This window comes from Ranitomeya imitator, chromosome 8 (assembly GCF_032444005.1).
Source record: "Ranitomeya imitator isolate aRanImi1 chromosome 8, aRanImi1.pri, whole genome shotgun sequence".
Classification (NCBI taxonomy): domain Eukaryota; kingdom Metazoa; phylum Chordata; class Amphibia; order Anura; family Dendrobatidae; genus Ranitomeya; species Ranitomeya imitator.
In genome coordinates, this window is record NC_091289.1 from 22,912,764 (window position 1) to 22,927,484 (window position 14,721).

Genomic DNA, 14,721 nt, shown 5'->3' on the forward strand with positions numbered 1-14,721 from the left:
TGCAGCGTTAGACGGGTGTCTACAAAATTGGGATAGGCCCTAACTTACTGATTTGCAGAGGGTCCCACCAATTGACTCCCCAGCGATCCTGAGAATGAGGCACTCCAGGATCTTGTCCCAAAATCTCAAGTTATCTCCTATTGGTTTCACTTTTGTGAATACCCCATTAAAGAATTACAAAACTATTGGTCATGTTTTCGAGGTGGTGGGGTGTTCTTCAGCAATTTTTTAGGTCGCCAGAGCTATTCTTCCTTAGCTTTTCTTTTCAGCAGCAGGCTTTATAGAGGTTTCAGATCGGGGTGTACTAAAAAAAGAAACAACCGTTTGGTCCTTGTACTCACAACCAATGAATGTGTTTGTACGTTTTGCTGAAAGATTGGATATAGACCCAGATGAGCTTCTGTCCTTCAGCTTCAAGTGAAAAGACTACCAGGCTTGGGATTGCCAAACTGGTGGCCTATCAAGTCGAACAGGTGATTACACTGATTTGTGGGATCTGCCCAATATAGTATACATTGTCAAACTACATTTAATCCTACTTAAAATATTATATTTACTATTGGGACATTTTCTATTCCTTTTTGGACTCCTGAAGAAGAGCTACTCATGAGAATTTTCATCGATCAGTAGCATCTACTCTTCAGTATTCTCTCTTCTTACATCTGCAACCATTGAATTTTCCTGAGCAGTAATTAATCAGGAGCTTGAACCCGATGGCCACCAGTATAAAAGGTTACTAATTACATATCGAATGAAAAACCAAACTTTAAGAAAAGGGGGAAGGGGTGAAGGCAGTGGAAAATAGGATTAGATGGTTCACAAAGGGCTAAGCGGCTTTCTGCAGAGTATTTACTGTTGAAACTAAATCAATAGGTCTGTATTGTCACTACAGAGAGTATAAAACTCTATTAAAAAATCAATCTGTTTTACAGGCTAATTAATGTCCAGATCAATCTGCATTAAGCTGCAATTAAATAGACTGCGTAGACGGCAGCAATGGATTTTCTGCTTTGCAGACGGCAGGAATCTCAGCCTGCAGATCGGGCATTGTTTTGTTTTTTTTACCCTTCTAAGGATGATTGGTTTTATTGGTTGCATCGTTTTATTCATTATAAATGCATTGAACTATATAAAACGTATAAAATACACACTTAATACACTCTTGTTTCCCACGGGATCTACTTTATTCAACACCCCACATCTCATGGCTTTCATAGACTGTAGGACCGCATAAGTAAACTCAATACAGATGGATAATACATAGAAGGGTTCCCCTCGGAAAACAATATGTTGTAGACTGATCATGACCGTCTTTCTTCCAAATGGTGGCCCTATCTGGGCAAAGAGCTTCAGTGACGTGTCCATAAGTCCTCCCGTGTCTGCGGACGTAAGAAGATATGAAACACGGCCGAGCAAATCAAGGCAAATTTCAGCTCTGGCTTATTGATGGATGCCCTAAACTAACAAAACCTACTCAACGTTCCTCATTCTTAAAACATGCCTCCAATTTCAGAAACTTTTTGATATATTTTAGTGACACGTTAGAAGTTTGTGTGGGCACTGAGACGCACGCCAAAACCAAAGGGGCATTGTGCCCTTGTTTTGAAGAGTTGGACACATCCATGGAGGCACAAGTCTTAGCTGACCTCTTCTGCTTCTTGGTTTTCAGCATTCGGTTGGGATTGCTTCACCTGAACCCTCATGTGTTCTGACATGTGAAAAGTTTTCTGAAACTGGTGGTAAGCGTAAAGTCCTCTAAATGGTTATTCAAGAAAAAGGACCACGCACTAGAGCTTTAGGAAATGACGCATGTCCACAAATGGAAGCAAAGCTCCTCCTCAAATTCACATTCTGGACCTTCCACATATATTCGAAAACCTCTTATCCTCCCCATCAGATGATGATGCCTACGTTGCGTTAGTTTTATCATATTGAAAACCAACAAATGTCGGCTCACCACACCTGCCTCAATAATATCCTGGGTGCATGGTAGCTTTAGCAGCCAAGGGAATATGTCCAAAAGAAAACACTTAGGATCATTACTTTCCATGTGCAAAAAATGACAAAATCCTCAAAACGTTCCGAAAAGCGGCATATGGTTTAATTGTGGTACACCGATTCTCAATAAAGTAACAATCCCAAGAAGACAGTGCCAACGTTTCTTCTGTCGTTTTACCACTTTGTCCTGTGCCGTATTACGACGCGTGGTTCGAATTATCTTCCACCACGACGTTGCAGCCTTCTGTTTTCTCCATCTTTTCCCCTATCCTCTATCTGTTCATCTCTTGCTTCTATTAGACATTGAAATTACAGATCACTAAAATTTTAAGCTTTTAACCCACCTCGTAAACCTCGACCTAACCGCAATAATCCCGAAACGGCTTCAACGTAATGCACGCTTAATGCCTAAAATATGTAATCCTGAGTAACACTAAAAAAGAGCAGCAAACGCAATTATTGTTAACAAAGGCGTCCACCTCATGCTACACATTAGGGACAAACTAGTTTAATCAAGGTTACTACTTTGGGCGAATTGCTTACATGCGGCACATTTGGTAGCAATTATGCATCTGGCACCTAATCACAGTAATAATGGTGGTATTTCCAACGTTCTTATTGCCCTATTTGGTATTCGGGATTCACAAGCTGTTTCGAATTATTTAGCTGTGAATCACTTTGAAATTCTCTAGGATGCATCTGATAGATATTACTAAACGCTTCGGCTTCCCTCTAGCCAAGTACAGTCATGTGGCTTCAAACTCCATATCAAAGTTTTCCTTTGTCTTCCCAGAGATTTCGGCAGAATACGGTGTCATGCTTAAAATGAACAGGCTTTGTCTCTCGTTGACCGGGCTGGTGGGGAATCTTCATTTTATTTTTTGGCAAATTTCCATTGACATTCGATGACATTAACTCAGATCTCCAGATGTCTGAGATGCCTATCTGATATTTAGGGTCTTCAGTCTAGTTTCGTTCATGACGTTGAGGAGTCTAAGAAACGTCCAAGGCGCACAAGTGAAGTCTGAGCCTCCCTTTCCCAGTCGCCCCAGAGAACTGGATTGGAACATCCAACATGTCTTCATCTTGGGGAAGGTTTGTGTGCTCCCATACACATTAGACTCTCGGCTGACGTCAGCGGTTTTGGCCTTCAGGCCTTTTAAGCTGACCATTCACAGGAGATATACAGTTAGGGCCAGAAATATTTGGACAGTGACACAATTTTCGCGAGTTGGGCTCTGCATGCCACCACATTGGATTTGAAATGAAACCTCTACAACAGAATTCAAGTGCAGATTGTAACGTTTAATTTGAAGGGTTGAACAAAAATATCTGATTGAAAATGTAGGAATTGTACACATTTCTTTACAAACACTCCACATTTTAGGAGGTCAAAAGTAATTGGACAAATAAACATAACCCAAACAAAATATTTTTATTTTCAATATTTTGTTGCAAATCCTTTGGAGGCAATCACTGCCTTAAGTCTGGAACCCATGGACATCACCAAACGCTGGGTTTCCTCCTTCTTAATGCTTTGCCAGGCCTTTACAGCCGCAGCCTTCAGGTCTTGCTTGTTTGTGGGTCTTTCTGTCTTAAGTCTGGATTTGAGCAAGTGAAATGCATGCTCAATTGGGTTTAGATCTGGAGATTGACTTGGCCATTGCAGAATGTTCCACTTTTTGGCACTCATGAACTCCTGGGTAGCTTTGGATGTATGCTTGGGGTCATTGTCCATCTGTACTATGAAGCGCCGTCCAATCAACTTTGCAGCATTTGGCTGAATCTGGGCTGAAAGTATATCCCGGTACACTTCAGAATTCATCCGGCTACTCTTGTCTGCTCTTATGTCATCAATAAACACAAGTGACCCAGTGCCATTGAAAGCCATGCATGCCCATGCCATCACGTTGCCTCCACCATGTTTTACAGAGGATGTGGTGTGCCTTGGATCATGTGCCATTCCCTTTCTTCTCCAAACTTTTTTCTTCCCATCATTCTGGTACAGGTTGATCTTTGTCTCATCTGTCCATAGAATACTTTTCCAGAACTGAGCTGGCTTCTTGAGGTGTTTTTCTGCAAATTTAACTCTGGCCTGTCTATTTTTGATATTGATGAATGGTTTGCATCTAGATGTGAACCCTTTGTATTTACTGTCATGGAGTCTTCTCTTTACTGTTGACTTAGAGACAGATACACCTACTTCACTGAGAGTGTTCTGGACTTCAGTTGATGTTGTGAACGGGTTCTTCTTCACCAAATTAAGTATGCGGCGATCATCCACCACTGTTGTCATCCGTGGACGCCCAGGCCTTTTTGAGTTCCCAAGCTCACCAGTCAATTCCTTTTTTCTCAGAATGTACCCAACTGTTGATTTTGCTACTCCAAGCATGTCTGCTATCTCTCTGATGGATTTTTTCTTTTTTTTCAGCCTCAGGATGTTCTGCTTCACCTCAATTGAGAGTTCCTTTGACCGCATGTTGTCTGCTCACAGCAACAGCTTCCAAATGCAAAACCACACACCTGGAATCCACCCCTGACCTTTTAACTACTTCATTGATTACAGGTTAACGAGGGAGACGCCTTCAGAGTTAATTGCAGCCCTTAGAGTCCATTGTCCAATTACTTTTGGTCCCTTGAAAAAGAGGACGCTATGCATTACAGAGCTATGATTCCTAAACCCTTTCTCCGATTTCGATGTGGAAACTATCATATTGCAGCTGGGAGTGTGCACTTTCAGCCCATATTATATATATAATTGTATTTCTGAACATGTTTTTGTAAACAGCTAAAATAACAAAACTTGTGTCACTGTCCAAATATTTCTGGCCCTAACTGTAGGTCAGCTGAACGATCGCTCAGCAAACGACGATCTCTCCTGACTCCCTTGTGGACTTGACGTTCATGCATTTTGTTTTTTTTTGTTTTTTTCAACGGGAGAGGAGCAAGCTAGCGCAAGACTCCTCTGGCAGCCGCTCATCTCCCCTGAAAACAAGAGTCGGCTATTGAAATTCTGACTGCTCCATCCTTCTCTCCTCCGATACCATCCATCAGGAGCCCCCATACTCTTCGATTGTTAGCCAGTTTGGCCAACTTCCCTCTAAGCCTCCCGGCTTAGACCATATTGACTGATCTGTAGGCTAGAATAGCCATTGCCTTTTAAAGGGAAAGTTGTGGTACCATTGATTCCACCTGAATTTTTACATCCTGAATGGGAACTATAGGAGTTTGACATCAGCTCACGAGAGTTGAAGTCACATTTTGTTTTATGTTTGTAGGACTGTCCAATTACATGGTTAAAAATACAGTTTAATCACCAACAGGTTAATAATGATGACTGAGGTTTTTTTTTTTTTTTTTTTTCAAAAAAAATTTTTTAAAGGTTTTTCTGCCATTTGTAAAACTAATCAATTCCAGGTTATGATTCCACAAGTACGGTAATTTTGTTTGGTGCGTTCTAAGTATTTGACTCTTAAAGACCATAATCTTAATGCATCTCCATAAATCCCCGCTCCATGTCTTTTATTATGCAGTTTTTAATAATTGCACTCTTGTAAAGTTGCTATGACTTTTTTTTTTTTTTTTTAAATTGTGTAATGTTTGATCCGTATGTAAAATGAAATCATGGAAGCACAAGAATACGACAGCAAAGCGTACTTCATTGGGTGGGTTTTCACTAAGATCTAGACTCAAGTTTGACAAATGTGGTACAATATGGTTCCCAGGACAAACGCGAGTGATATATATTTATAGCCAAGCTATGGAAGTCATCATGTGCTTGGAAACTGTCCATTCCTGGGAGCAAGTTGCTCATTCTGGCCTCCCGGATTCAGTCACTGGCCCGTCCTTGTGTTTTTGGATTAAATTCCCACCTGAACAAACACAACATCTGCAGCCGGCCTGAGAATTCGGCCAGCTTCCCTCGGGGATCACTGACTCGGCAGATTCGTGGAGATGATGATATGAAAGTGTTCATTTCCTGTAAGATGAATACAAGCCAAAGAGGCGCAGTTGACCCCAATGTAACAGACCCCCAGGGCTCGAGGTGCCGTTACCCTGTATCTTCTGAGGTCCATTGAGTAGGACGCCTAGAATGCCGCGGACCGACAGAGGCTCGTCAGGAGATGGCTGGGAATACATGTTAATTTACATAGGTGGTTTTATGTCCATACAGAACCTTTTGTATTTTTTTGTAGGCACCACAATAAGATTCGAAATATCGAGCAGAGAGACCTAACGCCATACACATCACTGGAGACCCTGGACTTGAGCTCCAATGACATCACCGAAATCCGAAGTGGTTCATTCCCCTCTCGCCTTCGTATAAAAGATCTGTAAGTATCTAGTTATCTATTGTACTTGTGTGCGTATGTTGGTGCTGACCAAGTGTTCATATCATAAAAAGTGCTAAATATCAGCTGTTTTTGCAGCACTTCAGGCAGTTAAAGTATTAATTTCCTATTTTGGTGTGCCGTACTTTCACGCTGACATTTTCTGACTCTTGGACGGGCTCTTCCTTACTCTGGCGCAGTTGCTCGCTTGTTCAGGTGCTCTTGCTCGATTGTTTGCTACCTCTTCCTCATTCTCTCCTGCTCCCTCCTTCTCTTTCTCTCCCGCCCTCTCGCTCCCGCCCACCCTCTCTCCCGCCCCCCCCCCCATGCCCTCTCTCTCCTGCCCCCCTCTCTCCCGCGCTCTCTCTCTCTCCCCCTCCCTCCCTCTTCCTCTCTCTCCCTCTTCCTCTCTCTCTCTCCCCCGCCCTCTCTCTCTCCCCCGCCCTCTCTCTCTCCCCCGCCCTCTCTCTCTCCCCCGCCCTCTCTCTCTCCCCCGCCCTCTCTCTCTCCCCCGCCCTCTCTCTCTCCCCCGCCCTCTCTCTCTCCCCCGCCCTCTCTCTCTCCCCCGCCCTCTCTCGCCCGCCCTCTCTCTCTTGCCCTCTCTCTCTCGCCCTTGCTCGCTCTCAACTTTCTGAGCTAGACTCTGACTTCTAGTTACTGTGGTCCTTGAGTTTAAGGCCTCATTCAGAAGTCAGTTTTTCATATGCTATCCTTTCTTTTTATTCACAGCTAGCCCTTATTCCTTTGACCGTCTTTGGGGATGTTCACAGGACCTTGTAATCCGTGCAAAATCACATGTCCGATATTGATCCAAGTTTCAGATCAAAATCGGCAATGCAAGTCTAAGGTTCCGTGGTTCTGTCATCAGTGTGCTGTCCGTTTATCCACTTACTGATAGAAAATAAAATTCTCCACCTTCTATCAGTGGAAAAAAAACTGATGAAACTGACATACTGATTATCTCTTATGTCAACAGAAAAACTGAGGTCTGAATGAGGCCTACTGCTTGGGCTTCGTGTTGACTTTTGGCCAAAAATTCTGAATTACTGTAATTTGATTTATGAAGAAAAAGTTAAATCTGAAAATTTGAAGATGTTCTTACGGTTGTCATTTTCCCAAGTTGTGACATAGTCAGAGTCCAGGGAACCTGCCACTTTGCTGTGAGCACTTTCCCCGGTACATCTCCCACCATGTGTCTAGGACATACTGTTCTGGAGCTTCTAACTTGTCGATCATCTTTCTCGTTGACCTTCAGGGCGGCATGCCTGGCTCTGTGGAGAGAAGGCACGTCCATTCTTCAGAAACATGCCGTTTGCTTCACTTTTGAAATATTTGACATTTTATTTCTTTTCTGCAAATGTCTTTTTTTTTTTTCTATTTTTTTTTTTTATTCCTTTCCTACAGCAACCTGGGGAGCAACAAGCTGAGCAGCCTGGAGTCTGGATCATTTGACAACCTGTCACGGTCTCTGCTTACACTTCGTCTGAGCAAAAACAGAATCTCACAGCTTCCTGTCAAAGCGTTTAAGCTCCCCTTACTAACCCAACTGTAAGTACGGGCGCGCGCCCGCCCTGCACCGGCCGCACCGCCGGGATCACTGTGCCCACTGTGATAGTCTCTGTAATGCCCTGTGTTCATTAATGCAAAAACAACACCCCATAAAACATGTATTTCTTAGATAAATGGCTATTTTTGTTACGATTAGGGGCCCGATTTCAGCTAATAAAGCCACAGCCTGGGAGACTCTGGGCCGATCGGGGGGCGCCTCGGCCTCAAACGGCCTTTAATGTGATCGGTAATTTTATCACGCGCGTTAGTTGGGGTCTGGCGCAGAACGAACATGCTCAGACCACACAAGGGCTGATTAGGCAGGAAATGTTCTACAAGGTGATAGTAAAATAAATCTTCTTTTGTTTTGGTAATAAAACTTTGCGGAGAGTTTCCAAGCTTAGAGTGATTATTGTAAGGACACTGTCTGTCGGTTACTCTGCGGTAGTGGTAGACGGCCATTCATGGTAAAACACGTAACGCTGATGTCCTACAGTTATATTCTTGTACATAGGGCAGTATTATAGTAGTTATATTCTTGTACATAGGGGCAGTATTATAGTAGTTATAGTCTTGTACATAGGGCAGTATTATAGTAGTTATATTCTTGTATATAGGAGCAGTATTATAGTAGTTATATTCTTGTACATAGGGCAGTATTATAGTAGTTATATTCTTGTACGTAGGGGCAGTATTATAGTAGTTATATTCTTGTACATAGGGGCAGTATTATAGTAGTTATATTCTTGTACATAGGAGCAGTATTATAGTAGTTATATTCTTGTATATAGGAGCAGTATTATAGTAGTTATATTCTTGTACATAGGGCAGTATTATAGTAGTTATATTCTTGTACATAGGGCAGTATTATAGTAGTTATATTCTTGTACATAGGGGCAGTATTATAGTAGTTATATTATTGTACATAGGGCAGTATTATAGTAGTTATATTCTTATACATTGGGCAGTATTATAGTAGTGATATTCTTGTACGTAGAGGCAGTATTATAGTAGTTGTATTGTTGTACGTAGGGGCAGTATTATAGTAGTTATATTCTTGTATATAGGAGCAGTATTATAGTAGTTATATTCTTGTACATAGGGCAGTATTATAGTAGTTATATTCTTGTATATAGGAGCAGTATTATAGTAGTTATATTCTTGTACATAGGGCAGTATTATAGTAGTTATATTCTTGTACATAGGGGCAGTATTATAGTAGTTATATTCTTGTACATAGGGCAGTATTATAGTAGTTATATTCTTGTACATAGGGCAGTATTATAGTAGTGATATTCTTGTACGTAGAGGCAGTATTATAGTAGTTATATTCTTGTACATAGGGGCAGTATTATGGTAGTTATATTCTTGTACATAGGGCAGTATTATAGTAGTTATATTCTTGTACATAGGGGCAGTATTATAGTAGTTATATTCTTGTACATAGGAGCAGTATTATAGTAGTTATATTCTTGTACATAGGGACAGTATTATGGTAGTTATATTGTTGTACCTAGGGCAGTATTATAGTAGTTATATTCTTGTATATAGGAGCAGTATTATAGTAGTTATATTCTTGTATATAGGAGCAGTATTATAGTAGTTATATTCTTGTACATAGGAGCAGTATTATAGTAGTTATATTCTTGTACATAGGGACAGTATTATGGTAGTTATATTCTTGTACATAGGGCAGTATTATAGTAGTTATATTCTTGTACATAGGAGCAGTATTATAGTAGTTATATTCTTGTACATAGGAGCAGTATTATAGTAGTTATATTCTTATACATAGGGCAGTATTATAGTAGTGATATTCTTGTACATAGGGCAGTATTATAGTAGTTATATTCTTGTATATAGGAGCAGTATTATAGTAGTTATATTCTTGTACATAGGGCAATATTATAGTAGTTATATTCTTGTACATAGGGCAGTATTATAGTAGTGATATTCTTGTACGTAGAGGCAGTATTATAGTAGTTGTATTGTTGTACGTAGGGGCAGTATTATAGTAGTTATATTCTTGTACATAGGAGCAGTATTATAGTAGATATATTCTTGTACATAGAGGCAGTATTATAGTAGTTATATTCTTGTACGTAGGGGCAGTATTCTAGTAGTTATATTCTTGTACATAGGAGCAGTATTATAGTAGTTATATTCTTATACATAGGGCAGTATTATAGTAGTGATATTCTTGTACGTAGAGGCAGTATTATAGTAGTTGTATTGTTGTACGTAGGGGCAGTATTATAGTAGTTATATTATTGTACGTAGGGGCAGTATTATAGTAGTTGTAGTATTCTACGTAGGGGCAGTATTATAGTAGTTATATTCTTGTACATAGGGCAGTATTATAGTAGTTATATTCTTGTACATATGGGCAGTATTATAGTAGTTATATTATTCTACGTAGGGGGGCAGTATTATAGTAGTTATATTCTTGTACATAGGGGCAGTATTATAGTAGTTATATTCTTGTACATAGGAGCAGTATTATAGTAGTTATATTCTTGTACATGGGGCAGTATTATAGTAGTTATATTCTTGTACATAGGAGCAGTATTATAGTAGTTATATTATTGTACATAGGGGGCAGTATTGTAGTAGTTATATTCTTGTACATAGGAGCAGTATTATAGTAGTTATATACTTGTACATAGGGGGCAGTATTATAGTAGTTATATTCTTGTACATAGGGGGCAGTATTATAGTAGTTATATTCTTGTACATAGGGGCAGTATTATAGTAGTTATATTCTTGTACATAGGAGCAGTATTATAGTAGTTATATTCTTGTACATAGGGACAGTATTATGGTAGTTATATTGTTGTACCTAGGGCAGTATTATAGTAGTTATATTCTTGTATATAGGAGCAGTATTATAGTAGTTATATTCTTGTATATAGGAGCAGTATTATAGTAGTTATATTCTTGTACATAGGAGCAGTATTATAGTAGTTATATTCTTGTACATAGGGACAGTATTATGGTAGTTATATTCTTGTACATAGGGCAGTATTATAGTAGTTATATTCTTGTACATAGGAGCAGTATTATAGTAGTTATATTCTTGTACATAGGAGCAGTATTATAGTAGTTATATTCTTATACATAGGGCAGTATTATAGTAGTGATATTCTTGTACATAGGGCAGTATTATAGTAGTTATATTCTTGTATATAGGAGCAGTATTATAGTAGTTATATTCTTGTACATAGGGCAATATTATAGTAGTTATATTCTTGTACATAGGGCAGTATTATAGTAGTGATATTCTTGTACGTAGAGGCAGTATTATAGTAGTTGTATTGTTGTACGTAGGGGCAGTATTATAGTAGTTATATTCTTGTACATAGGAGCAGTATTATAGTAGATATATTCTTGTACATAGAGGCAGTATTATAGTAGTTATATTCTTGTACGTAGGGGCAGTATTCTAGTAGTTATATTCTTGTACATAGGAGCAGTATTATAGTAGTTATATTCTTATACATAGGGCAGTATTATAGTAGTGATATTCTTGTACGTAGAGGCAGTATTATAGTAGTTGTATTGTTGTACGTAGGGGCAGTATTATAGTAGTTATATTATTGTACGTAGGGGCAGTATTATAGTAGTTGTAGTATTCTACGTAGGGGCAGTATTATAGTAGTTATATTCTTGTACATAGGGCAGTATTATAGTAGTTATATTCTTGTACATATGGGCAGTATTATAGTAGTTATATTATTCTACGTAGGGGGGCAGTATTATAGTAGTTATATTCTTGTACATAGGGGCAGTATTATAGTAGTTATATTCTTGTACATAGGAGCAGTATTATAGTAGTTATATTCTTGTACATGGGGCAGTATTATAGTAGTTATATTCTTGTACATAGGAGCAGTATTATAGTAGTTATATTATTGTACATAGGGGGCAGTATTGTAGTAGTTATATTCTTGTACATAGGAGCAGTATTATAGTAGTTATATACTTGTACATAGGGGGCAGTATTATAGTAGTTATATTCTTGTACATAGGGGGCAGTATTATAGTAGTTATATTCTTGTACATATGGGCAGTATTATAGTAGTTATATTATTCTACGTAGGGGGGCAGTATTATAGTAGTTATATTCTTGTACATAGGGGCAGTATTATAGTAGTTATATTCTTGTACATAGGAGCAGTATTATAGTAGTTATATTCTTGTACATGGGGCAGTATTATAGTAGTTATATTCTTGTACATAGGAGCAGTATTATAGTAGTTATATTATTGTACATAGGGGGCAGTATTGTAGTAGTTATATTCTTGTACACAGGAGCAGTATTATAGTAGTTATATTCTTGTATGTAGGAGCAGTATTATAGTAGTTATATTCCTTTGCATAGGGGGCAGTATTATAGTAGTTAGTTTACTGTTAGTTACGTTCCTGTACATTTTCTGTTATCTCTGGGGCAGTATTATGGCCCTGTGGGATGACGGGAGTGTTTAGCTCAGTAGGACAGACAGACGTCCTATTGATTGATGCACGGATCTGTGTAGTAAGCCGCTCTGCCCATTATGTGTATCATTGTGTAATTGTGTTTGCAGTCATGTTGTTGCTTCTATCCTCGCAATAACATGTAAGTAACAGAACCCTTGTTCCAGGTCGGGCAGGCTCCCTACTTTTAATTAACTGCAATGCACTTCTGGCATAGTTTGCTCCTGGGACTTATTTAATAATAAGAAAGTCATGTTTGGTTTCTTTCGAGCGGTGCGCTGGGAGATTTGTTTAACTAGGCGAGTATCACTTTACTACCAATTCAGCCTGACAAGGCGGAGGGAACAATCGGAGTTTTCAGATCCTTCTGGTACTTCTGTAGAAAGGCCTACAGTCCTCTTGCAGGTCCTCATTTCCCCATGGAGGTGTAGATGTGAGCGAGAGATTAGAGAGCCATGCGATCCGATTGTCCAGGCCTTTATCCCTCACACTGTGCACTCTAGGTTCTGTGTCATGGCGCGGGCTGAGGACCGGCGAGCGAGGTAGCACTGTTACATGACAGGCCTCTATTTGTAGGGAACTCAACCGGAATCGGATTCGCCTGATAGAGGGACTCACGTTCCAGGGACTGGACAGCTTGGAAACGTTAAAGTTACAGCGCAACAATATCAGCAAACTCACTGATGGGGCCTTTTGGGGACTTGCAAGGATGCAGATTCTGTAAGTATTTATAAAAAAAAAAGAATCATAATAGTGTTTTTGATAAAGTTTTCATTACTGCTGGGCATAGAGTGAAAGGAAGGTCTGACCCTTGCTTCCAAATTCCCGTGAAGGTAAATGTTAAAATTCTGATTTCCTCCTCCCACCAGTAGAGGGAGCTGGCTGCGTATTGTGTATACATTGAGTTCAATAGTAAAACACAAGGCTCTGAAGCTCCCTCTAGTGGAGGCTGCACTCAGCTAGAAGTTGGGATCTTTTTTCCTAACCCACTTGGGAACATTAGTGGGTGAAATAATTGCATGTAGGAAATGTGCAACATTTCCGTTATTGTGTTTTTTTTTTTTTTTTAACAAATTGTTTTAAATATTATGTCTTCTTCATTTTTGCAAACTCCTTAGATGCCACAGTCTAGTTGACCAAGGCATCCAAGGGGGTTTAAATGGCTGAGTGCATGTTTTCCCCAGAAGTGTTGTGTGTGCCGGTGCCTCTTCGTCCGGTCTACTCATATCATAAACTTTACATAATGCTCCTCCTGCCCGGGGTGATTAATGGATATGGCGGGGTGCTGCTTTGGATGCAGCGTTTTGCAGGTTGCGGGTCTGGATCCTTCCAGTTGAACTTCCACAGCTGAATAAATGTTAGGTAAACAGTGACAACCTTGTTTCTATCTGCAGCGAATATTTGTATGATGGATGTATATACGGCATGGAAAGGCCATGCTTTAACCGCCGGTTTCATCCTTTCTCCTTCCTCCCGCTCGCCCGTCTCTGCAGACATCTGGAACATAACAGCTTGACAGAAGTGAACAGCGGATCTCTTTACGGGCTCCGATCCCTGCAGCAACTGTACCTCAGCAACAACTCGATATCCAAAATCCGCTCCGGAGGCTGGAGCTTCTGCCAGAAACTGCAAGAGCTGTAAGTGACTCCGACCCCTCCGAGTGCCCTCCTTATAGTAATGGAAGTCACAGCTGCTGTCCTGCGATGTAGGAGAGAGCCAAATTAGCAGTGGTAATGCAAAATGTAATGTAGGGTTGTTAACGTTTAGGGTCAGCCATACATTGTATCACCCTGCGGTCCAAGAGGGCTTACTGGACGTTTAGGGTCTATACGAAGGGTAAGCAGTAGAGTTGAGCAGGCCTTGCAGGTACCCTGGACCACCAGTCACGTCAGTAGTCCATGGCTGCTGGACCAAAGCCCTGTAAACTTCTCTTGTATGCAGGATCCCCAGTGCTACTTCTGATTACTTGGGCCCGCAACATCATTATCTTTCAGTGCCATGCACGTGTGACATCAGGCCTACTAATCAGGTGAAAAATCGGGGATGCAGGTAGGAGGAGGTTCGCAGGACTCGGGTCCATCAGTCACGTCACTAGTCCATGGCCGCTGGACCAATGCCTGCAAACCTTCTCCTATCTGCAGGATCCCCAGTACTACTTCTGATTACTTGGGCCCGCAAAATCATTATCTTTCAGTGCGATGCATGTGTGACATCAGGCCTACTAGTCAGGTGAAAAATCAGGGATGCAGGTAGGAGGAGGTTCACAGGACTCTGGACCACCAGTCACGTCACTAGTCCATGGCTGCTGGACCAAAGCCTGCAAACCTTCTCCTATCTGCAGGATCCCCAGTACTACTTCTGATTACTAGGG

General features: G+C 40.5%; 1 protein-coding gene across 1 annotated transcript in view; it reads left to right on the top strand.

Annotated features, from left to right (window-relative positions):
- LRIG1 (leucine rich repeats and immunoglobulin like domains 1) overlaps positions 1-14,721 on the top strand; it is an 86,213-nt gene that overhangs the window by 53,014 nt on the left and 18,478 nt on the right. The window contains exons 4-7 of the mRNA XM_069736557.1: positions 6,195-6,332; positions 7,734-7,877; positions 12,927-13,070; positions 13,844-13,987. Of these exons, the coding sequence (XP_069592658.1) occupies positions 6,195-6,332; positions 7,734-7,877; positions 12,927-13,070; positions 13,844-13,987 (570 nt within the window). The remainder of the gene's footprint in view (positions 1-6,194; positions 6,333-7,733; positions 7,878-12,926; positions 13,071-13,843; positions 13,988-14,721) is intronic.